General features: G+C 57.9%; 2 protein-coding genes across 2 annotated transcripts; both read right to left on the bottom strand.

Annotated features, from left to right (window-relative positions):
* Positions 1-836: 836 nt before the first annotated feature.
* On the bottom strand, positions 837-24,606 carry LOC121063085. Its single transcript, XM_040543418.1, has 19 exons — positions 24,017-24,606; positions 23,353-23,426; positions 23,033-23,149; positions 22,750-22,829; positions 22,438-22,561; positions 22,029-22,118; positions 21,114-21,215; positions 20,708-20,885; positions 5,382-5,488; positions 4,870-5,019; positions 4,424-4,578; positions 4,004-4,142; positions 3,583-3,720; positions 3,162-3,338; positions 2,605-2,760; positions 2,234-2,335; positions 1,922-2,024; positions 1,624-1,683; positions 837-964 (listed from the first exon to the last, which is right to left on the bottom strand). The coding sequence occupies exons 1-19, from the start codon at positions 24,216-24,218 to the stop codon at positions 837-839; spliced, it is 2,382 nt and encodes a 793-aa protein (XP_040399352.1). The 5' UTR covers positions 24,219-24,606.
* Positions 15,155-19,627, bottom strand: LOC121063089. Its single transcript, XM_040543423.1, has 10 exons — positions 19,363-19,627; positions 18,917-19,071; positions 18,417-18,555; positions 17,996-18,133; positions 17,575-17,751; positions 17,018-17,173; positions 16,647-16,748; positions 16,335-16,437; positions 16,037-16,096; positions 15,155-15,375 (listed from the first exon to the last, which is right to left on the bottom strand). Exons 1-10 carry the CDS (start codon positions 19,540-19,542, stop codon positions 15,248-15,250), a joined length of 1,338 nt encoding a protein of 445 aa, XP_040399357.1. The 5' UTR covers positions 19,543-19,627; the 3' UTR covers positions 15,155-15,247.
* Positions 24,607-26,217: the final 1,611 nt, after the last annotated feature.

Genomic DNA, 26,217 nt, shown 5'->3' with positions numbered 1-26,217 from the left:
CCTAGGCAACCCCTCCAACCTGGATGGACCTTCATGCACATCATCATTTGTGTGTCTGTTAGTTCCAGAGCCTGTTGTATCAGGGCACCTGGGAAGGTGAGCTTGGCAAGGAGACACGTGCCTGCTGCCCTGAGCAGATCTGGACTTCCATTCCCCTGTCGCTGAGATCCACTCCTTCTGCCTGATGGCCGGAAGGTAGTGGATCCTCCATTTCCTCTGCTGTGTCTGTCTGACGCATCTGTCCCAGGGATGGCAGAGTACAGTTCAACCTTCTCCGACTCCCTGATGCTCCTCAGCCTGCCAACCTCCTCCCGAAGCTCTGTCAGGAGGCTGAGCAGTTCTTCTACCTGGGCGCACATCCCACAGGTGTACTCACCGCTGCCCTCAGACCCTGATAGAACATGCAGGCACACCCTGCAGCCTGAGACCTGGACATGAGGAAAGGGCTTCGAGTTGTGCCAGGGGATGTTTAGATGGGATGTCAGGAAGAATTTATTCATGGAAAGGGTGGAACCGGCTGCCCAGGGCACTGGTGGAGTCCCCAGGAATGGGGCTATTAAAGAAATGTGTGGACTTGGTGCTAAGGGCCGTGGTTTTGTGGGTAGTGTTAGCTGACGGTTGGACTTGAGCTGAAGGGCCTTTTCCAACCGCAGCGGTTCTGTGACTCTTTCGTAGGCACCATGCAGTCACCGGGCCCAGGGAAAAGACATCCTTGGTAGCCTCCAGGTTAGCTCTGCATCATGGCACCGAGTCACTTTGAAGGAGCTGCTGGAATAATGAGACAAGAACCCGGTTCTATTAAGATATATATTGCTGATTTGAGGAGTGCTGCATGGCTAGCAGCACCACAACAGTCGAAATCTCCATCCTGAGTTTCTCTTAGGCCTTGACGCCAGGATCATGATGGTCTGAACTGCCAGGCATCTGACCATGGGTTCCGGGTCGTTCCCTGAAGACCGGAGGACTGCCAAAGAAAGAAGAGCAGAGATGAAAACCCACTCCTTGCAGAGATCCCCAGGCATCCCCCGCAGACCATGCCAGCCCCACTCGACTCTTCCCCAGGCCAGGAGGAGCAGGAGGGACAAATGAATCAGTTGAAAGCCGCTGCTCAGCAATGTCCCAAATGCACCCAGAAGTCCTTCCCCATCTGCGCACCACAGGTCAAGTGGGGCACCTTCACAAGCTGGATCCCCCACCACCTGCCTCCATCCCCTGGGAGGATTCACACACTCCAGGAATCTCCTGGACTCCTTCCTCTCCCTATTGTGTTTCCCCACGAGAGCAAGGGCTCGCAATCATGACACTGCTCCTAGCTGCTTGTAGGCTGTTTCATCTCCCTCTTCGTCCTGGTTGGGTGCTCTACAACAGGCTCCCACCTTCTATCAGCCTTCCTGCCCTTTCTCCTGACTCTTCCTCAGGCACACTCAACCCTTTCAGCAGCACTGCCCAACTCCAGGCTGGGAGGGCATTCCCTGACATGCCGGACTACCCCGTCTCCTCTCCCTCCTTCCTATGCCTGCATTGCTCCTCTGCTCCGAAGCATTTGCCTGGAGCAGGGCAAGGCGTGGGGGCCTCTGCCCCTGTCCCCCCAGCCCTAGCACACACACCACTGCCCTCACTCACCGCTGATGATTTCATTCAGCTTCTCCTCTCTCTGGTCCTTGGAGTAGCGCGCAGCAAGCCCTAGACACAGAGCTCCCATCAGACCCCCGCTCCCCAGCACGCTCCCAGCAGCGCAGCCCCTGGCCTGGCCAGCCAGGCTGTGCCCCCTCCTGCACCCCAGCAAGGTCATTGCCCGAGGGGGGCTGGAGCAAGGGCCCAGTCGGGGGGCTCTGGGGGCAACAGGGCTGCGCCTCACTGCCAGGGCAGTGCCTGGGGCTGCCAAAGGCTGCCCAAAGAGGGACCCAGGGGCTGGGCTCACCAATGAACCTGACGGCCTCAAGTCGCAAGACGGTCTGAGAGTCCTGCAGGTAGGGCTGGCTCTGCTGCAGGTATTCTTCTACTCTGTCTCTGCCCTGCTGCAGCTGGAGAGAGAACACAAGGTCACGGGGCTTGCAGACCCTCCCCAGGGTCTCCTCCAGCATCCTGGGGACAGGGAGGGCAGAGGGGCCTGCAGAAGAGCCCCCTGGAGCTCTGTGCTGGAAGGAAGGGAGCGAGGATGCAGCTGCAGGCAGCGGGCTCTGGCCGGGCACGTTTGCCCAGCTGGGGCTGGGGCCTGTGGGGTCGTCCTTACCAAGCACTCCCCGATCCTCCCGGTCTGTTCTTTCTGGGCCAAGTGCTTGAGCTCTTTGCGTCGCAGAAACTTTGCAGCGACGACGAGAGCTTCCCCAGAGGCCTGTGGAGCAGCAGAGGTTGGGACATGGCACCACAGCCTTGGGAAGGAGACCCTCTGTCCCCTCCTCTTGGCAGGGCTGCGAGCCTTTCCCAGCGTGTTATGGGAGGCTGTGGTGGGGGACAGCGTGCACTGGGTTCAATGGCCAGGGCAAGGACACGGGACTGCCACCATCGGAGGCAGCTCACGCTGCCGGCCAGAGATCCCCCAGAGCATCTCTGTGGTGTCGGCACACCCTTGTCCACGTAACTGGTCAGCTCTGAGATCTGTACCTTTGCTACGCTCTCACTCTGGTCTCTCATCCGAAAGTAGAGTGGGAGAAGGCTGCTGTGCACTTTCCTCTTCATTTCCTTCTGCCTGTGCCGCAGCACAGCCTCCGTCACGGCTTGGAAGAGGCAGATGGAGTGCTCGCGCACCTGGCTGGACTCCTGGCGGGGAGGAGGACAGGATGAATTTCAGCAACAGCTGCTGCCCGCCCATGGGGAGCAGGGGCATTAGCGCGGCTGATGCGAAAGGGAGATCACAGAACTGTGAGATGCTTCAGCACTGGATCCTTCCCAGAGGAGCTGCTCAGCAGCCCTGCCGGGGCAGCTGCAAGGCGTGGTGCCCGTGAAAGGCAACGCAGTCGGTTGCCATCACAGGCTGCCCGCCAGCCACCCCACTTTCGCCACCAGCCGCACCAGCCATGTCCAAGCAGAGCTCCCCAGCGGCTGGGCTGACGAGGAGACTGGGAAGGCCCTGCCTGAGTGCTGCCCACGGGGCCGGGCTGAAGGGCAGCCCTCATTACAGGGGGCCCAGCTGAGGGCTCGGGCTCCCGCAGCAGACTTACATGGTCAAAGAGTGGCAGGAGCTTCTCAGCCAGCTGCAGAGCCGTGCGACTGGCCTCTCTCCTCTCCACATGAGCCATCACATTGCTGAGCACAAGCAGGGCCTTCAGCACGACGTCTGTGTTGGTGTCCTGCAGGGCCTCCAGGATGTCTGGCAGCACGACCTGAATTCTTCTTGCCTGTAGGAAAGACACAGTTTCCCTTCCGTGAAGCCGTGAGAGACCACCCTGGGCAAAGGGCTGTGGTTCCTGAGCACCAGCCTCCTGCCTTGCTTCCTGGCAGCTGGCATGGCAATCGCCTCCTGCAAGCAGTGGCCGCGGGCGCACTACAGGGATGCGGGGAGAGCAACGGGGAGGGATGGGAGGGCAGAAGAGCAAAGCCCCAGGCTGCCAACATGGCTTTGCTTGACGATGGCCCGCTCACCTTCTCAGGGCTCTCTGACACGGTGGAGAGCCCTTTGAGAACCATCAAGCGCATCGCTGGGCTTGGGTGCTTCAGGTAACTCAGGAGGTGCACTGGGTTACCAAACTCCTCTTCAGAAATGTGATTCTGGGCCAGCATCTGCAAGAAAGAGCAGGGAGAGCCTGGCAGGGCCTACAGGGCTCCCTGCAGCCTCTTCTTCTCCCGCCTTTGGGCAGGGATGGAGCAGCGCGAGCTGGCACCAAAGAGGCACCAGGCGCGGCTGGTTACGGGGGCTTGCCGGCCCTGCCGGCCCCAGGGACGATGTGTCCGTACGTCCTGGGGGAGCTGGCAGGTTGGGGGTAGATGGGGACAGGGCTGTGCCTGTGTGCCTGAAGGGGCACGCGCAGCCCTGCTGGGAGCAAGGTTTCATCTGGGAACTCACAGCCAAGCGACGGATGCAGGTGTCTTCTGTCACTGCCGTGCACCAGTCGCACAGTGGCAAGTCTTCCATCAGCATGTTTAAAACCTTCTCCAAGGTCTGCGGCATGGCCAGAATCACCTCCCACATGCCCAGGGCAGTGCTGCAAGCCCAGAATACTCTGTCAGTGGGGCTGCCTCAGCCGCAGGGCCGCGGCCTGGGCCAGCCCCGTAGGACCCAGGCTGTCCTGCGGCCCCTGTGACTTGGGGAGCGCTGGGGGCCCAGCCTGGGCATGCAGGAGGGAGCTGAGCTGGCGTTCCCTGGGGGCAGGGGGGCTCTGGGCTGCCTTGGACAGCTGGGCTGCTGCAGCCCTGGCTGGCCCAGTGGGGCTGGAAAACATGGGTGGGATGGAGGGCTGTGCTGATGGAGTGACAGGCTGCAGACCTGTTACTTGGCGGAGGGAACTTCAGCAGCTTCTGGACTTCTTCCCTGGACATCTGGTTGGTCAGTTGGAGAAGCAGGGAGTCCAGGCAGCGCCGCGCTGATGCCGTGTGGATGCTGTCCAGGTTTTTCCTGATGCATTCCATGATTATTGGCACCTGGAGGGAACACAGGTGGGAATGGTGTGTCCACCAGACTGCAGCCATTTCCACAGCTGCCACTGAAACTTTGGCCCCTTCCATTGCTCTCTGCTGGCTTCAGGTGGCTTCTGGAGCCCAAGAGAGCTCGATGTGCGACAGAGGCAGGGAGGGAGGGAGGGAGGCAGGGAGGGAGGGAGGGAGAAAGCGAGTGAAGAAGGGAGGGAGTAAAGGAAAGAGGGAGAGAGGAAGAGAGGGAGGATCAACGCCTGAAAGAGCTCAAGGGCAGGGCAATGGCCACAGGCCACTTACATCTGTCAGCCAGTAGTCAGGGTCCTCCAAGGCTGCGTCCAGCACGCTGCAGGCCCCCTTCTTGTCATGGAACCTGGAGTCTTGTAAAGCTTCAAGGGCTGTGAGGATGACGTCCAGCCTCTCAGAAGGGAAGAGGTATTCTCCAAATGCCTGTGGGAAGGAGAAGGGGAGGGAAGACATGCCGCACTGAGTGTCCCAAGGGTGCTGCTTAGCTGAGCAGCAAGGGCAGCTCCAGAGAGAGGGCCCTCAGGGGGAAGGAGTGAGGATTGGGCGTATGGGGACAGAGTGCTGGCCCTGCAGGTAAGCAGGGCTTGCTGGTGGCCAGGAGGGCTGGAGCTGCTGCCGGGACACAGGGGAGCAGCCTTCGCATAGCCCCAGCTTTGGGATAAGAGGAACCCTCTCACCAGGGCGAGTGAGGCCGTGCCAGCCCCACCGGTTCTGGACCCTTTTGCTCACATGAGTTGCCTGCTGATGCTATGGACAAGATTCCCAGCAAGGCCAGAACTCATTACCTTGGCAATATCACAGGGAGCGGACATTACAGTGAATGGAAATGCTGTATCCTTCAACTTCTTGCGTCTCTCTGCATAATTTTCCATGTCATTTGTCAGTGAGCATTCTAAACAGAGGGGAACACCGAAGAGTCAGTAGGGAAGAGCATCTTTGCCAACAAGCTTGCCAAATGGTGAAAAGCACTTTCACTAGGAATGGTTGAGGAGGGAGGCTCAGACCCATGGTGAGGAGAGTGGTGGGCAGGGATGTAAAGCACAGGGTGACGGCTGCTGGGAGCAAGAGGGACCTCAGGGATGATGCAGAAGGAGGAGAAGCAATGGCGTTGGGTGCCATGGGGGTAGCAGCGTGTCACAGACCCCTTCTGCTCGGGGTCAGGATGTGCAGGAAGCTCCCTGACATCTGCTTGCAAGACGGCAGGGAGCAAACAGTCAAGGAGAATTCTGGAGGGCAACACCATCCCTGGTGATGCACGGCTGGCTCTGCTGTCCACTCCTCAGGGAAGATGTGGTTTGGGAAGTGGTAATCGATTGATGGCTTAGACTGGGGAAGACCTCAAAACAGCGTGGTAGGTGATCTGGGGAGGGTTGAGAAGGACAGCAGCAGAGAACTGCTCCTGGACATGAGGTGAGCGTTTAGCTTCTGTGGAAAACGATAGGCAGAATCCTGCGGGAAGCTGCTGTGAGGAGCAGAGGAGGTCAGGGAACGTGGCAGACTTCCGTGGGCAGCCTCCACCAAGCAAAAGAACAATCCTTCAGAACACTCGGGGAAAAGAAGCAGACATACCAGCAGATGTCTGTGTGCAGACGGACGCTGCCCACCACACCTTCTCTTACCTCTTCCGTCTGAGATGATTTCGTAGAAGCGAAAAAAGAGCATCAAAAGCTGTGCAACTGATGGAATCTGTGCCACAGCTGACAATGAAGAGGTGTCCCAGCAGCTGGCCCAGGATGGGGATGTAGAGCTCTCTGGGATCATCGTGGCTGTCCTTGTATTTTTCATTGTAGTCTGAGATCTGGGGGAGGGAGGGAGGAGAGACGAAGGGCTTAGTGGAAGCAGAGCCGGCCCCTGAGAGAGCAGGGCCTGGGGAGGGAAGAGCAGGGGCAAAGGAGGGACGAAGACCCTTGCTTCAGGGTGCTGAGGCCCTCACATGCATCCAGGCTTGCCTCGCAGGCACCCCTGAGAGGCAGGATGTTCTGGGATGCAGGAAAGGGTGGAGGGTTCCTTGTTCCTTACCTTGGCCACAAAATATGAGAGGATGAAATCACTCAGCCTCTCAATCCTCGTCACAGCTCTCTCACGCACAGCTGAGTTTTTGGAGCCAGCAAAGTCCAGCAGCACCTGCAAGGAGAGAAGTTGCTGGGCTGACAGCGGTCTGCAAATGTGACCTGAGAGGATTCTTTGGAAATTCTTTGCAAATGCCAAACCTCCAAGATATTCTGCAACTCTGTGCTGACGCTGGCGGGGGGACAGTTGCGTACGAAGGCTGCCAGCATGGGGTCCATGGCATTCATAGTCTGCAAGGAGGACAGGTGATCACTGAATTATTTCTGTGGCCCTTCTCAGCCCCAGGAGCTGGCTCTGAGCCCCTCTGGAGCCCAGGGGTGGCTTTGGGGCTAAAAAGCTGCTGCGTGCAGACCTCCTGCAGCACGGGATCAGGCCAGGGAAGGGGAAGGGGAAGAAGGGATGAGGCTGGGAAAGCAAATCTGGGCCCCGGCCCTGCATTGGTCTCCAGTTGTCTCAGCACGGGGAAGCAAGGCAGCAGCTCAGCAGGACTGGGGGTGCCACTACCTCACCCAGCACATACCTTGGTGTAGAGCGCTCTTTCTGTCTCTGGCACATCCGACTCCGGAGGCAGAAAGAAGACGCTCCTGTAGCACGCATTCCGGAGACTCTCCTTTTTGCCATGCAGTGCTCTCGGCACGGTGTTGCTGAGGGAGAGAGAGAGAGGAGCCTGTTAGACGCAGTGCCTCGAGGCTTATGAAGGAGGACACGGACCTCCCTTGGCCAGGCATCCCCGGGAGGGATGGGCAGCCTCCCTGCCAGCTTCAGGGCCACCAGGACATTGCCCTGGGGATGTGCTGGCCCAACCAGGGGCTGGGCAGTCACCTGAGGACGGTGAGAGTCTCCATGGCCTTCTGCCGAAATTCTGTGTGCAAGCTGTCCATGGGCTCCTTTTCCAGCAGCGCCTGTAGAGCACAAGAGGAATGAGAGCTTGCAGCCGCCGGCACCCAGCACCAGCAGAGCCAGCGCTGCCCCAGTCCCGGCCTCCCAGGGGGCTGGTGCCAGGGGGCCTTGCCCCTTCCCCAACCCGCCGCACATCCTCTCACCATGAGGTTCTCCACCAGCTTATTTTTGCAGCAGAAGGCATGCAAGTCCAGCGACAAGCCCTTCTCTGTAACAGTTCTGCACAGAGCGCAGATTTTGCTGAGGAACAGCATCTTCTGCTCCTCCTTGTCCTGGCAGCCACAAAGACACAAACAGAGCGTTAGGGGGACACCCACGGCCAGCAGGACCAAAGCCTTGAGGGGTCTGGAGCTGTGTGGGACACCCGGAGGCCACGGCTCTGCCCAGCCAGCAGCCCTTCAGCAGCCCCACAGCAGAGCCGTGGCAGCGCCAGGAGCACGGCTGCGATGCAAGCGGTTGCCGTTACCTTTTCTGTGCCGCTGACATAAGCCTTCATGAATTCCATGGCCGAGTCTTTGCACAGATCCCATGCCTTAACTGGAAAGGAGGAAAGCAAAGAGTGCTGCAGAGAGGGGCTGAATGCAGGAGTGAGGAGAGGAAGGGCCCCAGTCCCAGAAGGACGTGGGGAGGCCGCGAGGATGCCCAGAGGCTGCAGCAGCTCTGCTGGGAAGAGAGGCTGAGGGAGCTGGGCTTGTGGTGCCTGGAGAAGGCTGCGGGGGGACCTCGCTGTGGCCTCCCAGTGCCCAAAGGGGCCTCCAGGAAAGCTGGGGGGGATCTTCATCAGGGAGGGCAGCGACAGGACAAGGGGTGACGGCTATAACCTAAAAGAGGGCAGGTTTCTTTCGGTCAGGGAGGGATTTCTATCCTTCACGCCCAGGACGGTGAGGCCCTGGCGCAGGCTGCGGTGCCCCCTCCCTGGCGCTGCCCACGGCCAGGCTGGGTGGGCTTTGGGCAGCCTGGGCTGGGGGGAGGCGTCATGATCACTGAGGTCCTCCCCAGCCCAAAGCGTCCTGGGATTCTGTGGTGCTGTGGAGGAAGCTCAGCCCCGTCGGCCCCGTGCCCGCTCCCCTGGCACAGCCTCCCCGCGGGTGCCTCCCGCCAGCCCAGCGGCTTCTTGCCGCCCAGCCCCGCCGCAGGGGATGGGATGGGGCCCCCCCCAACTCTCTCCCACCCCGGGCCAGGCCACGCTGGGCCCCGACCCTCCCCACCTTGTCTCACAGGGACCCTCACTTACGGGGTTTCTCCAGCAACATGGTCTCATCGATGGGCTCTGACAGGTCCATGTCCTCTGACAGGCTGCATTCCTCATCCAGCAAGTCTTCCAGGCCCAGCTCGCTGACCTCAGCTAGGCTGCTGCCCTCTGCCAGCAAGCTGTCCTCTGTCCAGGTCTCCTGCCAGGCCAGCCTGGGCTGCCTGGGGGGGATGCCTCCCTCCTCATCGGAATCAGAAAGCGTCTCTGGAGTGGGAACAGGGCCCTTCAGGATAAAACGGCGGCTCCTGCGGGCGGACGGTTGCGACATTGTGGGATGTGGGCTGTGCTCAGGGACTCCTCGAAGGCCCTGTGCTCCTGCCCTGTCCGTCACTGCCGTGCACCGACACTGAGGGTCTGAGCTACGGCTGCACTCTTATAAGGCGGACCCCTGGCGTGTCACCAAGGGATGTCACAAAGGGTCCCATTGTGACACGCGCCTGGGCTGGGTGGGTCCCAGGCGTCCGGGCGCTGTAAGTTCGCGGGCGACACCAAGCTGGGCAGGAGGGTTGATCCGCTTGAGGGCAGGAAGGCTCTGCAGAGGGATCTGGACAGGCTGGATCGACGGGCCGCATCCAGCTGCGTGGCATTCAAGGCCAAATGCTGGGCGCCACACTTAGAATCATAGAATATCCTGAGTTGGAAAGGGGCAGACCTGAAGGGATGAAAGACACAGTCTCCTGATGGCTCTTGAGCAGAAGGTGCCCCGAGACATGCGCCTCAAGCCAGCCAGCAATTGGCCACTGCGCAAAGCTCATCTTTAACGTCGTAGCCAAGTTATCTCCAACCAATTTATCTCCACCTTGCTCGAGATTTTGTTTCTAATGCTTATTTCTTCATTATCTCTAATTCAGGGACGTGTGAAATAGCGCAAAGCCACCTGCAAATTCCTTTCCCACACAGACCCACAAGGATCATTGAGTCAAACGCCAGGCTCCACACAGAACCGCCCAATATCGGAGAATGTTAGAGCGTTGTCCAAACGTTTCTTGACTTCCAGCAGGCTTGGAGCCATGCCCACTGCCCGGGGGAGCCTGTCCCAGTGCCCGACCACCCTCTCAGTGAAGAACCTTTTCCTATCACCCAGCCTCAGCCTCCCCTGTCCCAGCTCCGTGCCGTTCTCTCGGGTCCTGTCACTGTCCCCAGAGAGCAGAGCTCAGCACCTGCGCCTCCGCTCCCCTCGTGAGGGAGCTGCAGGCCGCCAGGAGGCCTCCCCTCAGTCTCCTCCAGGCTGAATTCTGACTCGTATTCAACTTGCTGTCGACCAAAACCCCCAGATCCCTTTCTGCAGGGCTGCTCTCCAGCCTCTTGTGCTGGCCCTACAATGGAACCCTGGGGAACCCCACTAGGGACTGGTCAACAGCCTGATGCAACCCCCTTTCTATAACCCTTTGAGCCCAACCCATCAGCCAATTTTTCACCCTAAACAGCATGTATTTATCTAGCTGTACAACGGACATTTTGTCCAGAAGGATACTGAGAGAAACAGTATTGAAAACTTGATGGAAATCCAAAACCTGCCTTCCCTTGGTCAACTAGATGGGTGATGTTGTCATAAAAGGAAATTAAGTTTGTTAAACAGGACTTTCCCCTCATGAACCTTGGTGGGCTGTGACCAATGACTGTGTTGTCTTTCAGGTGTTTTTCAGTAACGCCCAAACAGTTTTCTCCATATTTTACTAGGCTCTGAAGAGAGACTGGCAGGTCTGTAATTATCAGGCTCTTCTTTCTTGCCCTTCTTGAAAGCTGTCACAATGATTGCCAGCCTACAGTCAACTTGGACCTCTCTGGGCTCCCAAGACCGTTGAAAAATAATTGAGAGAGGTCTCACAAGGACTTTATCATAGAATCATAGAATCATAGACTCATAGAATATCCCGAGTTGGAAGGGACCCATAAGGATCATCTAGTCCAACTCTTGGCACCACACAGGTCTGCGCAAAGTTTAGACCATGTGACTAAGTGCACAGTCCAATCGCTTCTTAAATTCAGACAGGCTTGGTGCACTGACTACGTCCCTGGGGAGCCTGTTCCAGTGTGCGACCACCCCCTCGGTGAAGAACCTCTTCCTGATGTCCAGCCTAAACTTCCCCCGCCTCAGCTTAACACCATTCCCGCGGGTCCTATCACTGGTGTTTACAGTGAATAGGTCACTTGCCTCTCCACTCCCCTTCGCGAGGAACTTGTAGAACGCGATGAGGATTAGTCAGCCCTCTGAGAACCCTGGGATGAATCCCCTCAGGCCCCGTAGACTCATATGCATCCAGTGTGGGTTTGGCTGGGAGGCTTTTGTTATTGCAGTCGCGGCCCTCCAACTCTGGGCCCCTTGGGTCCCAGAGCCCATCACTGCTCTTGAAGACAGAGGCGAAAAAGGCATTAAATGTCTCTGCTTCGCCTATGTCCCTGCTTGTGAGGTGACCATTCTCATCAAGTAATGGACCAATGTTTCCTCTAGTCCTCCTTTTGCTGTTAACATATTCAATACATATATATATATATGTATATATATATATATATATGTCTGTGTTGTCACCCACAGTACTAGCCAGCTTCACCTCTGATCTTTGGCTGCATGAATTTTCTCCCGACAGAGGCGAACAGCACCTCTGTAGCCCTGCCACGTCACCCGACCTCACTTCCAGTGGCCACACTGGAAGCTTTTTCCTCTTAAGCTCTAGAAGAAGATCCCTGCTCAGCCAAGCTGGCCTTCTGCCCCGCCCGCTTCACTTCCGACATTTTGGAATCGCCTGCTCCTGTGCTCTTAGGAGGTGGTGCTTAAAAAGATGGACCCCGATACCTTCCAAAGCAGCTTCTCAGGGGACCTTCCTAACTAGTTCCCTGAGCAGCCTGAAGTCTGCTTTCCCCATATCCAGGGCCGAAGTTTTGGTGGCAGTTTTCCTTCTGTCACCATAAATTCTAAACCCAACCACTTCATGGTCACTATGACCGAGACGGCCGGCAATTGCCACGTCTCCCACAAGACCCTCTCTGTTTTCCAGCAACAGATCTAGGAGGGCACCTTTCCTAGTTGGCTCCCTTAGCACCTGCACCAAGAAGTTATCATCTAGGTGCTTTATGAACCTCCTGGACTTGCTCGTGTCAGCTGTGTGGTGATCCCAGTTGACGTCTGGCAAATTGAAATCTCCCATAAGGACAAGGGGAGTTGATCTTGAGGCATCTCTTAGTTCTGTAAAGAATAATTCATCGGTGTTGTCGTCCTGGCTGGGTGGTCTGTAACAGACTCCCACAACGACATCCCCTTTATTTGTTCGTCCCTTAATCCTTACCCAGAGGCTCTCAACTTTGCCATCACCAACTTGAAGTTCCACGCAGTCCAGCCCATGCTTCACATACATTGCCACCCCGCCACCTCGCCTACCCTGCCTGTTCCTCCTGAAGAGCCTGTAACCATTTATTGCAGCACACCAGCCACAGGACTCATCCCACCAGGTTTCGCTTATGCCGATGATGTCATAGCTGTGGGACTGGGCCAAGACTTCTAGCTCGTCCATTTTATTCCTCCTACTGCGTGCATTTGTGTAGAAGCACTTCAAATGCACTTCCCTACACACAGCACCTTGTGGAGCCAACCGAAGGACCTCACTAGCACACAGTCCCTCTGATTCTAGCGCACCATCCCTTAGCTCATCACCTGGTTTTATCCCCTTCCCCCTTCAACTCTAGTTTAAAGCCCTATCTATCAGCCCTGCCAACTCCTGAGCCAAAATCCTTACCCCTCTCTGAGAGAGGCGCATCCCAGCTGGTGACAGCAGGCCTGGCGTCACGTAGACCTTCCCATGATCAAAAAACCCAAAGTTCTGTCGGTTGCACCAGTCCCGAAGCCACGTGTTAATGTGGTGAGCCCGCTTGTCAGCAGCGATCCCCCCTATCGGAAGGACAGAGGCAAACACAACCTGTGCCCCTGATCCTTTTAGTAGTTGCCCCAAAGCCCTAAAGTCCCTTTTGATTGCTCTCAGACTTCTCATTGCTACCTCGTCATTACCAGCCCGAAAGACCAGTAGCGGGTAGTAGTCGGTGAGCTGTACCAGGTGCTTGACTTTCTTAGCAAAGTCTCTCACCCGAGCCCCAGGGAGACAACAGACTTCCCTGTGGGTTGGGTCTGGTCGGCATATTGGGCCCTCTGTCCCTTTCAGAAGGGAGTCCCCCATGACAATAACCCTTCTTTCTTTTTTGACAGTTGATGTGGCAATGCAGGGGATAGGTTGCCTTGCCTTAGGCATCCTCTCCAACTGGGACGGGCTTTCGTCTACTTTGTTGTTCTGACTGTCGTGTTCTAGACCCTCATACCTGTTACATAAGGGTAGATGGGAAGGTGAGGTGGGCAGGGACAGGGCTCACCTACCACCCCGAACAGGAACCTGCCTCCATTCCCCCCCTTGGCCTAGGTCCCTTCCTACTGCCTGGCAGGATGAGGCAACTTTTGTCTTCTGCGTAGCAGGAGACATTTGTGCTGTGGCAGGCTGGTGAGTCTGTTTCAGAGAGGGTAGAGTACACCTCCACCAGTCAATTTCCCTCTCTGACTCCCTGATGCTCCTGAGCCTGCTCACCTCCTCCCGAAGCTCCGCTACCTGTTCGAGCAGCTCTTCAACCTGGGCACACCTCCCACAGGCATACCCCTCGCTGCTGCTGTTGGATACGGACAGAAGACTCGGGCACACCCTGCAGCCCAAGACCTGGACGGCGGTGTGTTTCCCTGAGCCCTCTGTCTGAGTAGCCACATCAGTGACTGCAGCTGGAGAGGCCGCAAGAGATGCGGAGGCCATGGTTTTCTGCCTGGTCGATACCATGGCCAGGTTTCTCACAAGCAGGCTACCAGTACCAGTACCGAAGGGAAAGACCACTGTAAGACAGCGGTGAGGGGCCGTCCCTGCTCGCCCTGCCTGCGCGAACTGCCGCGCTAACTGCCGCGCCAGTCCCTTCTGACGTGCCACGCCCTGTTTGCCGGTCCTGTTAGCGGTGCTCCTGGTCACCCACGCTCCCTAGGGGCTGCTTTTGAACAGCCAGGGAGGGGGCGCTGCTGGCTCCACCTACACCTCGTCAGCCTCCCTCAAGAGGGCTGCCGGGTCCTGGCGGCTCCCTCGGCTGCTTCGAGTGGCCTTGATGCCGAAAAAAAGCCCTGCCTGTCTCGATCCCCCACTCCGCAGCAGAACGCGTCTGCCCCAGAGCCAATCGCCTCGGCAATTGGCGAGTTCCCTGAGCAGCCTGAAGTCTGCCCTCCCCGTGTCCAGAATTCACAGAATTGGAGGGGTTGGAAGGGACCTCAGGAGATCATCGAGTCCAACCCCCCTGCCAAAAGCAGGTTTTGTGGCAGTTTTCCTCCTATCACCAATGATTTTAAACTCAACCGCTTTGTGATTGCTATGGCCAAGATGGCCGCCGATCACCACTTCACCCACCGCACCCTCTCTGTTCATAAGCAACAGGTCTAGGATGGCACCTTTCCTTGTTGTCTCCCTCAGTAGCTGTACCAAGGAGCTGTCATCAAGGTGTGTGAGGAATCTCCTGGACCTGCTTGTATCAGCTGTGTGGTCTTACCAGTTAATGTCTGGCAAGTTGAAGTCCGCCATCAGGACAAGGGCAGCTGATCTAAGAGAGGTATCTCTTAGTTCCTTAGAGAATAACTCATCGGTATCGCAGACTCCCACTACAACATCCACGTTATTTGTTTCTCCCTTAATCCTTACCCAGAGGCTCTCAGCCATGTCGTTGTGCCAGCCCCTTGCCTTGCCTGCCCTGCCTATCCTTCCTGAAGAGCGCATAACCGTCCATCACAGCACTCCAGTCACAGGACTTTCACCAAGTCTCCCTTGTTCTGGGACTGAGCTGAAGCTTCCAGCTCCTCCTGCTTGTCCCTCACGCTGGGTGGATTGGTGCAGAAACATTTCAAATGTGCTCCAGTGTACCCAGCATGGCATGGAGCAGGCCGCAGGATCTCGCTAGCACACAGTCCCTCCCATTTTGGTGTGCCGTCCCCTAGCATATCACCAGTGGGCCTGTTTTTATCCCTTTCCCCTTTCAAATCTAGTTTAAAGCTCTATCGATCAGCCCTGCTAACTCCTGTGCAAAACTCTTTCTCCCCCTCTGATAAAGGTGCTTCCGGACAGGCACCAGCAGGCCTGCAGTTGCATAGGCCATCCCATGATGGAGAAAGCCATCATTCTGTCCATGACACCAGCATCGGAGCCACCTATTTATTACCTGGCTCTGCCTCTTTCTTTCCATATTATTCCCTGCTACCAGGAGAGGAAATGCACCATGCAGTCACTGGGCCCAGGGAAAAGACATCCTTGGTAGCCTCCAAGTTAGCTCTGCATCATGGCACCGAGTCACTTTGAAGGAGCTGCTGGAATAATGAGACAAGAACCCGGTTCTATTAAGATATATATTGATGATTTGAGGAGTGCTGCATGGCTAGCAGCACCACAACAGTCGAAATCTCCGTCCTGATGTTCTGTTACGCCTTGACGCCAGGATCATGATGGTCTGAACTGCCAGGCATCTGACCATGGGTTCCGGGTCGTTCCCTGAAGACCGGAGGACTGCCAAAGAAAGAAGAGCAGAGATGAAAACCCACTCCTTGCAGAGATCCCCAGGCATCCCCCTGCAGACCATGCCAGCCCCACTCAACTCTTCCCCAGGCCAGGAGGAGCAGGAGGGACAAATGAATCAGTTGAAAGCTGCTGCTCAGCAATGTCCCAAATGCACCCAGAAGTCCTTCCCCATCTGCGCACCACAGGTCAAGTGGGGCACCTTCACAAGCTGGATCCCCCACCACCTGCCTCCATCCCCTGGGAGGATTCACACACTCCAGGAATCTCCTGGACTCCTTCCTCTCCCTATTGTGCTTCCCCACGAGAGCAAGGGCTCGCAATCATGACACTGCTCCGAGCTGCTTGTAGGCTGTTTCATCTCCCTCTTCGTCCTGGTTGGGTGCACTACAACAGGATCCCACCTTCTATCAGCCTTCCTGCCCTTTCTCCTGACTCTTCCTCAGGCACACTCAACCCTTTCAGCAGCACTGCCCAACTCCAGGCTGGGAGGGCATTCCCTGACATGCCGGGCTACCCCGTCTCCTCTCCCTCCTTCCTATGCCTGCATTGCTCCTCTGCCCCCGAAGCATTTGCCTGGAGCAGGGCAAGGCATGGGGGCCTCTGCCCCTGTCCCCCCAGCCCTAGCACACACACCACTGCCCTCACTCACCGCTGATGATTTCATTCAGCTTCTCCTCGCTCTGGTCCTTGGAGTAGCGCGCAGCAAGCCCTAGACACAGAGCTCCCATCAGACCCCTGCTCCCCAGCACGCTCCCAGCAGCGCAGCCCCTGGCCTGGCCAGCCAGGCTGTGCCCCCTCCTGCACCCCAGCAAGGTCATTGCCCGAGGGGGGCTGGAGCAAGGGCCCAGTCGGGGGGCTCTGGGGGCAACAGGGCTGCGCCTCACTGCCAGAGCAGTGCCTGGGGCTGCCAAAGGCTGCCCAAAGAGGGACCCAGGGGCTGGGCTCACCAATGAACCTGACGGCCTCAAGTCGCAAGACGGTCTGAGAGTCCTGCAGGTAGGGCTGGCTCTGCTGCAGGTATTCGTCTACTCTGTCTCTGCCCTGCTGCAGCTGGAGAGAGAACACAAGGTCACGGGGCTTGCAGACCCTCCCCAGGGTCTCCTCCAGCATCCTGGGGACAGGGAGGGCAGAGGGGCCTGCAGAAGAGCCCCCTGGGGCTCTGTGCTGGAAGGAAGGGAGCGAGGATGCAGCTGCAGGCAGCGGGCTCTGGCCGGGCACGTTTGCCCAGCTGGGGCTGGGGCCTGTGGGGTCGTCCTTACCAAGCACTCCCCGATCTTCCACGTCTGTTCTGTCTGGGCCAAGTGCTTGAGCTCTTTGCATCGCAGAAACTCTGCAGCGACGACGAGAGCTTCCCCAGAGGCCTGTGGAGCAGCAGAGGTTGGGACATGGCACCACAGCCTTGGGAAGGAGACCCTCTGTCCCCTCCTCTTGGCAGGGCCACGAGCCTTTCCCAGCGTGTTATGGGAGGCTGTGGTGGGGGACAGCGTGCACTGGGTTCAATGGCCAGGGCAAGGACACGGGACTGCCACCATCGGAGGCAGCTCACGCTGCCGGCCAGAGATCCCCCAGAGCATCTCTGTGGTGTCGGCACACCCTTGTCCACGTAACTGGTCAGCTCTGAGATCTGTACCTTTGCTACGCTCTCACTCTGGTCTCTCATCCGAAAGTAGAGTGGGAGAAGGCTGCTGTGCACTTTCCTCTTCATTTCCTTCTGCCTGTGCCACAGCACAGCCTCCGTCACGGCTTGGAAGAGGCAGATGGAGTGCTCGCGCACCTGGCTGGACTCCTGGCGGGGAGGAGGACAGGATGAATTTCAGCAACAGCTGCTGCCCGCCCATGGGGAGCAGGGGCATTAGCGCGGCTGATGCGAAAGGGAGATCACAGAACTGTGAGATGCTTCAGCGCTGGATCCTTCCCAGAGGAGCTGCTCAGCAGCCCTGCCGGGGCAGCTGCAAGGCCTGGTGCCCATGAAAGGCAACGCAGTCGGTTGCCATCACAGGCTGCCCGCCAGCCACCCCACTTTCGCCACCAGCCGCACCAGCCATGTCCAAGCAGAGCTCCCCAGCGGCTGGGCTGACGAGGAGACTGGGAAGGCCCTGCCTGAGTGCTGCCCACGGGGCCGGGCTGAAGGGCAGCCCTCATTACAGGGGGCCCAGCTGAGGGCTCAGGCTCCCCCAGCAGACTTACATGGTCAAAGAGTGGCAGGAGCTTCTCAGCCAGCTGCAGAGCCGTGCGACTGGCCTCTCTCCTCTCCACATGAGCCATCACATTGCTGAGCACAAGCAGGGCCTTCAGCACGACGTCTGTGTTGGTGTCCTGCAGGGCCTCCAGGATGTCTGGCAGCACGACCTGAATTTTTCTTGCCTGTAGGAAAGACACAGTTTCCCTTCCGTGAAGCCGTGAGAGACCACCCTGGGCAAAGGGCTGTGGTTCCTGAGCACCAGCCTCCTGCCTTGCTTCCTGGCAGCTGGCATGGCAATCGCCTCCTGCAAGCAGTGGCCGTGGGCGCACTACAGGGATGCGGGGAGAGCAACGGGGAGGGATGGGAGGGCAGAAGAGCAAAGCCCCAGGCTGCCAACATGGCTTTGCTTGACGATGGCCCGCTCACCTTCTCAGGGCTCTCTGACACGGTGGAGAGCCCTTTGAGAACCATCAAGCGCATCGCTGGGCTTGGGTGCTTCAGGTAACTCAGGAGGTGCACTGGGTTACCAAACTCCTCTTCAGAAATGTGATTCTGGGCCAGCATCTGCAAGAAAGAGCAGGGAGAGCCTGGCAGGGCCTACAGGGCTCCCTGCAGCCTCTTCTTCTCCCGCCTTTGGGCAGGGATGGAGCAGTGCGAGCTGGCACCAAAGAGGCACCAGGCGCGGCTGGTTACGGGGGCTTGCCGGCCCTGCCGGCCCCAGGGACGATGTGTCCGTACGTCCTGGGGGAGCTGGCAGGTTGGGGGTAGATGGGGACAGGGCTGTGCCTGTGTGCCTGAAGGGGCACGCGCAGCCCTGCTGGGAGCAAGGTTTCATCTGGGAACTCACAGCCAAGCGACGGATGCAGGTGTCTTCTGTGACCGCGGTGCACCAGTCGCACAGTGGCAAGATTTCCATCCGCACGTTTAAAACTTTCTCCAAGGTCTGCGGCATGGCCAGGACCACCTCCCACATGCTCAGGGCAGTGCTGCAAGCCCAGAATACTCTGTCAGTGGGGCTGCCTCAGCCGCAGGGCCGCGGCCTGGGCCAGCCCCGTAGGACCCAGGCTGTCCTGCGGCCCCTGTGACTTGGGGAGCGCTGGGGGCCCAGCCTGGGCATGCAGGAGGGAGCTGAGCTGGCGTTCCCTGGGGGCAGGGGGGCTCTGGGCTGCCTTGGACAGCTGGGCTGCTGCAGCCCTGGCTGGCCCAGTGGGGCTGGAACATGTTGGTGGGATGGAGGGCTGTGCTCCTTGGGGATGCCCTGCTGTTTGCCATGGCTCTGGCAACCAGAGAGTCTCCAGGTGCATCTCCCGACGTGGAACAAGCCCTCAAGGATGTTAAGGCCAGGACCTGTCACTTGGCGGAGAGAACTTCAGCAGGTTCTTGACTTCTTCCCTGGACATCTGGTTGGTCAGCTGGAGAAGCAGGGAGTCCAGGCAGCGCCGCGCTGATGCCGTGTGGATGCTGTCCAGATTTTTCCTGATGCATTCCATGATTATTGGCACCTGGAGGGAACACAGGTGGGAATGGTGTGTCCACCAGACTGCAGCCATTTCCACAGCTGCCACTGAAACTTTGGCCCCTTCCATTGCTCTCTGCTGGCTTCAGGTGGCTTCTGGAGCCCAAGAGAGCTCGATGTGCGACAGAGGCAGGGAGGGAGGGAGGGAGGCAGGGAGGGAGGGAGGGAGAAAGCGAGTGAAGAAGGGAGGGAGTAAAGGAAAGAGGGAGAGAGGAAGAGAGGGAGGATCAACACCTGAAAGAGCTCAAGGGCAGGGCAATGGCCACAGGCCACTTACATCTGTCAGCCAGTAGTCAGGGTCCTCCAAGGCTGCATCCAGCACGCTGCAGGCCCCCTGCTTGCCATAGATGCTGGAGTCTCGCATAGCTTCAGTGGCTGTGAGGATGATGTCCGCCCTTTCAGAAGGCCTGAGGTATCCTCCAAACGCCTGTGGGAAGGAGGACGGGAGGGAAGACATGCCGCACTGAGTGTCCCAAGGGTGCTGCTTAGCTGAGCAGCAAGGGCAGCTCCAGAGAGAGGGCCCTCAGGGGGAAGGAGTGAGGATGGGGTGTATGGGGACAGAGTGCTGGCCCTGCAGGTAAGCAGGGCTTGCTGGTGGCCAGGAGGGCTGGAGCTGCTGCCGGGACACAGGGGAGCAGCCTTCGCATAGCCCCAGCTTTGGGACAAGAGGAACCCTCTCACCAGGGCGAGTGAGGCCGTGCCAGCCCCACCGGTTCTGGACCCCTTTGCTCACACGAGTTGCCTGCTGATGCTGCGGACAAGATTCCCAGCAAGGCCAGAGCTCATTACCTTGGCAATATCACAGGGTCTGGACATTTCATATGAAGGGAATGTCGTATCCCTCAACTTCTTGCGGCACTGTACATAATTTTCCATGTCCTTTGTCAGCGAGCATTCTAAACAGGGGGGAACACCGAAGAGTCAGTAGGGAAGAGCATCTTTGCCAACAAGCTTGCCAAATGGTGAAAAGCACTTTCACTAGGAATGGTTGAGGAGGGAGGCTCAGACCCATGGTGAGGAGAGTGGTGGGTAGGGATGTAAAGCACAGGGTGATGGCTGCTGGGAGCAAGAGGGACCTCAGGGATGATGCAGAAGGAGGAGAAGCAATGGCGTTGGGTGCCGTGGGGATAGCAGCGTGTCACAGACCCCTTCTGCTCGGGGTCAGGATGTGCAGGAAGCTCCCTGACATCTGCTTGCAAGACGGCAGGGAGCAAACAGTCAAGGAGAATTCTGGAGGGCGACACCATCCCTGGTGATGCACGGCTGGCTCTGCTGTCCACTCCTCAGGGAAGATGTGGTTTGGGAAGTGGTAATCGATTGATGGCTTAGACTGGGGAAGACCTCAAAACAGCGTGGTAGGTGATCTGGGGAGGGTTGAGAAGGACAGCAGCAGAGAACTGCTCCTGGACTTCCGTAAGCATTTAGCTTCTGTGAAAAACGATAGCCAGATTCCTGCGGGAAGCTGCTGTGAGGAGCAGAGGAGGTCAGGGAACCTGGCAGACTTCCGTGGGCAGCCTCCACCAAGCAAAAGAACAATCCTTCAGAATACTCGGGGAAAAGAAGCAGACATACCAGCAGATGTCTGTGTGCAGACGGACACTGCCCACCACACCTTCTCTTACCTCTTCCGTCTGTGAGGAATGCGTAGAAGTGATAAAGAGCATCCAAAGCTGTGCAACTGTTGGAATCTGTGCCACAGCTGGAAATGAAGAGGTGTCCCAGCAGCTGTCCCAGGATGGGGATGTGGACCTCTTTGTGGGTGCCAGGGCTGCCGTTGCATTGTCCAGCAGTGAACGAGGTCTGGGCAAGGGAGGGAGGAGAGAAGAAGGGTTAAGTGGAGGCAGAGAGCAGGGCCTGGGGAAGGAAGAGCAGGGGCAAAGGAGGGACAAAGACCCTTGCTTCAGAGCAGAGCTGTGCTGAGGCCCTCACCTGTGCTCGGGCTTGCTGCACAGGCACCCCTGAGCTGCAGGATGCTCTGGAATGCAGGGAAGGGGAGACAGGCTGGCTGAAGGGTTCCTGGCATCTTACCTTCCCCAAATATGTGACCAGGAAATCACTCAGCCTCTCAATCTTCTGCAGGGCAATCTTGCGCACAGCTGTGTTATGGGAGGTGGCATAGTGCAGCAGCGCCTGTGAGGAGAGAAGCTGCTGGTCTGCCCTGGGAGCTGACGCCTGCTCCAGCAGAAGCAGCACTGCTGAACCCCTGGCTGTGCTCATGCCGTCCATCAAAGCTTCCCCCAAGGTGGAGCAAAGCCCTCAGCAGGGCTCCTGCCCCTGGGTTCCCTTGCAGGCTTGCCACAGATCCGCCAGCCAACTTTGTGGTCAGGCAGACGGGCAGATGCCACCCGCCAGTGCAGCCTCAGCTCCTTCCTGCGCCCTCCCCCAGAACGCGGCCCTCTGTCCCCTCTCCGTGAACGCTGGCTTCTGTGGCAGGAACCAGGGGTCCGCAATGGGGCAGGGATACGGCCACTGGGCAGCCAGGAGAACATGGCTTCAGGGCCACGCTCCCGTGCAGGATGGGCAGGTCCCCGGGGATCTCTGCCCCATTCACACCTGGCAAGAGAAGACTGGAGGGACTGGGGGGCAGGCGGAGAGCAGCTCCAGCTGCCGCCAGTGCGGTGCCCAAGGAGTGGGCTAAAATTCTCCCACTGCTTTGGCGCAAGGTGATCTCTTGGGGTCTGGAGGGGCTGGCCCAAAAGTGCCATGGGCAAAGTTTTGCTGTGACATGAGAGGATTCTTCAGAGGGGAAAGGGTCTTTGACCACAGCCAGGGGATGCCAGGCTCCCAGAAGACCTTGGTGCGCTTCCCCAAAGGAGGTGGGCACCTGCCTGCAGTGTGCTCAGTCCTAGCACTGGGGGTGGGCCATCCACTGCAGCATGGACGTTCGTTACCCCCCCCAGCTCTGGAACCACTCCTGGGAAACCGACTCTGCAAATGCCAGACCTGCCAAATAATCTGCAACTCCTCGCCGACACTGGAGATTGGACAGTTGCGTACAAAGGCCTGCAGCATGATTTCCATGGCGTTCATGGTCTGCAAGGAGGACAGAGGATCATAGAAGTATTTCTACGGTCCTTCTCACCCCCAGGAGCTGACTGAACCTCCAGCACCAAGGGAGGACACATGCACCGCCTCACAGTGCCCAGGGGTGACTTTGGGGCTAAAAAGCTGCTGTGTGCAGACCTCCTGCAGCACTGGATCAGGCCAGGGAAGGGGAAGGGGGAGAAGGGATGAGGCTGGGAAAGCAAATCTGGGCTCCGGCCCTGCATTGGTTGTCCGGTTGTCTCAGCACGAGGCAGCAAGGCAGCAGCCCAGCGGGAATGGGGGTGCCACTACCTCACCCAGCACATACCTTGTTGTAGAGATCTTTTTCTGCCGCTGACATGTCCAAATAGGGAGGCAGAAAGAAGACACTCTTGAAGCAGGCATGCAGGAGACTCTCCTTTTTGCCATCCAGTGCTGCCTCCGTGGTGGAGCTAAGAAGGGAGATAGGAGCTTGTTGGACGCTGGTGCTGGGGTGGTGCCTCGAGGCTTAGGGAAGGAGGACACGGCCCTCCCATGGACAGGCATCCCTGGGAGGGCTGGGCAGCCTCCCTGCCAGCTTCAGGGCCACCGGGACATTGCCCTGGGGATGTGCTGGCCAAAGGAGGGGCTGGGCAGGTACCTGAGGGTGGCAATAGTTAGCATGGCATTCCTACGAAATGCTGTGTGCAAACTGTCCGTGGGCTCCTCTTCCAGCAAAACCTGCAAAGCACAACCAGGATGGGACGTGGCAGACACCAGCCCCCAGTGCCCGCTGCTGAAGGCCCAGCAGCACGCCCAGTCCTGCCTTGGGCAGCTTGGTGTCTGTGCATGGTTTGTCTCCACCTCCCCCTGCCCCAGCCTCACAGGGGGCTGGTGTCTGAGGGGGCCTTGCCCCTTCCCCAACCCGCCACGCGTCCCCTCACCTTGATGTTCTCTGCCAGCTCGGTTTTGCGGCAGAAGGCATCCATGTCCTCCAGCAAGGAACAGTGTCTGCACAGGGTGCAGATGCTCTCCAGGAACTTCATTTTCTTTTCCTCATCCTGGCAGCCACAGAGAGAACCACGGGGAGCGTGAGGGGGGAGAACCAGAGCCCACAGCACTGGAGTGCTGTGACACTGGAGTGCTGTGACGTGCGGTGCTGTCTGAGACACACGAAGGGCAGCAGCTCTGCCCAGCCTGGCAGCAGGGCCGGGGCCCCATCAGGACACACGGGCACAGCCACAATAGAAGTGGCTGCCATTACCTTCTTTGTGCTTCTGACAAATATCTCGATGACTTTCTTGGCTTCCTCTTTGCCAAGATCCCACGACCAGGCATCTAACAATGGAGGAGAGTGAGGAGTGCTGCAGTGAGGGGCTGAAGGCAGGAGCGAGGAGACAAAGGGCCCCCAGCACGAGAGACACATGGACCTGCTGGAGCAGGTCCAGAGGAGGCCCTGATGCTGATCAGAGGGCTGGAGCACCTCCCCTAGGACAGGCTGAGAGAGCTGGGCTTCTTCAGCCTGGAGAAGAGGAGGCTCCAGGGGGACCTTACAGCGGCCTTCCTGTACCTAAAGGTGGGCCTACAGGATAGCTGGGGAGGGACTCTTTATCAGGGAGTGCTGTGATAGGACAAGGGCTAACAGATTTAACCTAAAGGAGGGTAGATTTCAATTAGGTATTCAATTAGCAACAAATTCTATACTCTGAGGGTGCTGAGGCAGCAGGATCTGGGCCCCCTCTAAGCTCCCTCCCAACCCGGGGCGAGGCCATGCTGGGTTGGGCTCCCAGCACCCCCAGCATCCAGGTGCCATTCTGCCCCCCACCCACAGGATCCCACTGCTGCCGTGCCAGGAAAGACGTCCTGGCTTCAAGCAGGGATGTTTGCTTGGCCCCAACCCTTCCCAACCGCGCGGGATGCTCACTCACTGGGATTCGGTGGCTGGAAATCCAAGGAATCCAGCGGAAAGCTGCTCTCCTCAGGAGACCAGGTCTCCTGCCAGACCATCCTGGAGCAGGGGCGGGTTATCTTTGCCACCTTGCGGGATGGAGGAATGGAGCGATGACGGCAAGGATACCTCCCCAGGATAATACGTCGTCTTCTCCGGTGGTAGCAGCATCGGAACCGCATTGTGGGACGTGGGCTGTGCACTTAGACTCCTTAAAGGCCCTGTGCTCCTGCCCTGTCCCGTCACTGTCCTGCACGGACACTGAGGGTCCGAGTCACAGCTGCATTTTTTTAGGGCAGACCCCTGGGGGTGTCATCAAGGGAGGTCACAAAGGGTTTCATTGTGACACGCTCCTGGGCTGGGCGGGTGAGCAGCTCAGCACTGCACACCCACTTGCCCACCCTGTCCCAGCAGGATGGCGATGGGAATCAGAAGGGCAAAGATGAGAAAGCTCATGGATCAAGACAAATATAGCATTCTAGGAAAAGCCAAAGATGCACGTGCAAGCAAAGCAAAAGAAGGAATCCATTCACAACTTCCCGTTGGCAAGCAGATGCTCAGCCACTTCCGGGAAAGCAGGGCTGCTCAAACCTCAGGGTTTCTTGGGAAGACAAATGTCATCCCTCTGAACGTCTGTCCATCCTCCTTCTTTCCCCTCGTCTTATCACTAAGCATGATGCCATATGGTATGGGACATTCCTTAGGCCAGTTTGTGTCAGCTGTCCTGGCTGTGTCCCCTCCCAGCTTCTTGGGGACCTCCAGCCTCCTCACTGGTGGGGCAGCGTGAGATGCCAAAAAGTCTTTGACTCTGTGCAAGCACTGCTCAGCAACAACTAAAGCATCACTGTGTTATCAGCATTATTCTCAACATTATTTCTGTAAACCCAAAACACAACACCATGCAAGACTCTACAAACAAAATTAACATAATCCCAGCCAAAATCGCGACAATTTTCCACCCCTTATTCCATATCATTCGCATCACATGCAGGTCTCCTACACTTTCGAATACATCCAGCTCCCACAGCAGTCTCCTGGAGAAACTGGCTGTTCATGGCTTGGACAAATGTACTCTTCGATGGGTAAAAGCTTGGTTGGCTGGCTGGGCCCAAACGGTCCCAGCCAGCCAGAAAACACAGTTGGTCCCAGCCAACTAGAAAACACAAGCTCTTGGCAAGACTCCCTGCTGGCCCAGGTACAGCTCACATACCCTCGTTTCCCACTCATTTGACGGCTTTCTGGGGCTACTGAATGCAGCCACTGGCATTGGGCTGCGCAAAGTCCACTCCTCCCTGCGCACGCAAGTCACCAGCCTGGCAGAGCCTGCTGCCCTTGCACCTGCTGCCACCCTAACACGAGGGTGACACACTCATGGCCCCACAAGGAGTCCTGATACACCCCAGGAATGAAGAAGGCAAAGGCGTGGATGCCCTAGTTGTCCCAATTGCCCTTTGCTATCCCCCATTCCTTCCCAGGGAAGCAGTGGCTGGCAGATGCCAGGAAAGGGGTCAGGCCTTGCTTCTGGCAGGCTCTGGGTGCACCCAGCCGTGAGCACACGGAGACCCTGTGTGGTGGTTTTACTCGGGTGGGCAGCCGAGTTCCACCACAGCCGCTCTCTCAGTCCTCCTCCTCAAATAGGAAGGGGGCTTGTTGCCCACAGGACTAGCCAGCTTCACCTCTGAGCTTTGGCCGCACAAATTTTCTCCCGACAGAGGCGAACAGCACCTCTGTAGCCCTGCCACGTCACCCGACCTCGCTTCCAGTGGCCACACTGGAAGCTTTTTCCTCTTAAGCTCTAGAAGAAGATCCCTGCTCAGCCAAGCTGGCCTTCTGCCCCGCCTGCTTCACTTCCGACATTTCGGAATCGCCTGCTCCTGTGCTCTTAGGAGGTGGTGCTTAAAAAGATGGACCCCGATACCTTCCAAAGCAGCTTCTCAGGGGACCTTCCTAACTAGTTCCCTGAGCAGCCTGAAGTCTGCCCTCCCCGTGTCCAGAGTTCACAGAATTGGAGGGGTTGGAAGGGACCTCAGGAGATCATCGAGTCCAACCCCCCTGCCAAAAGCAGGTTTTGTGGCAGTTTTCCTCCTATCACCAATGATTTTAAACTCAACCGCTTTGTGATTGCTATGGCCAAGATGGCCGCCGATCACCACTTCACCCACCGCACCCTCTCCGTTCACA

Source organism: Cygnus olor, unplaced genomic scaffold (genome assembly GCF_009769625.2).
Source record: "Cygnus olor isolate bCygOlo1 unplaced genomic scaffold, bCygOlo1.pri.v2 S102, whole genome shotgun sequence".
In the NCBI taxonomy this organism is placed as follows: domain Eukaryota; kingdom Metazoa; phylum Chordata; class Aves; order Anseriformes; family Anatidae; genus Cygnus; species Cygnus olor.
The sequence above is the reverse complement of the archived record's forward strand: the minus strand, read 5'-3'. Positions and strand labels throughout refer to the sequence as shown.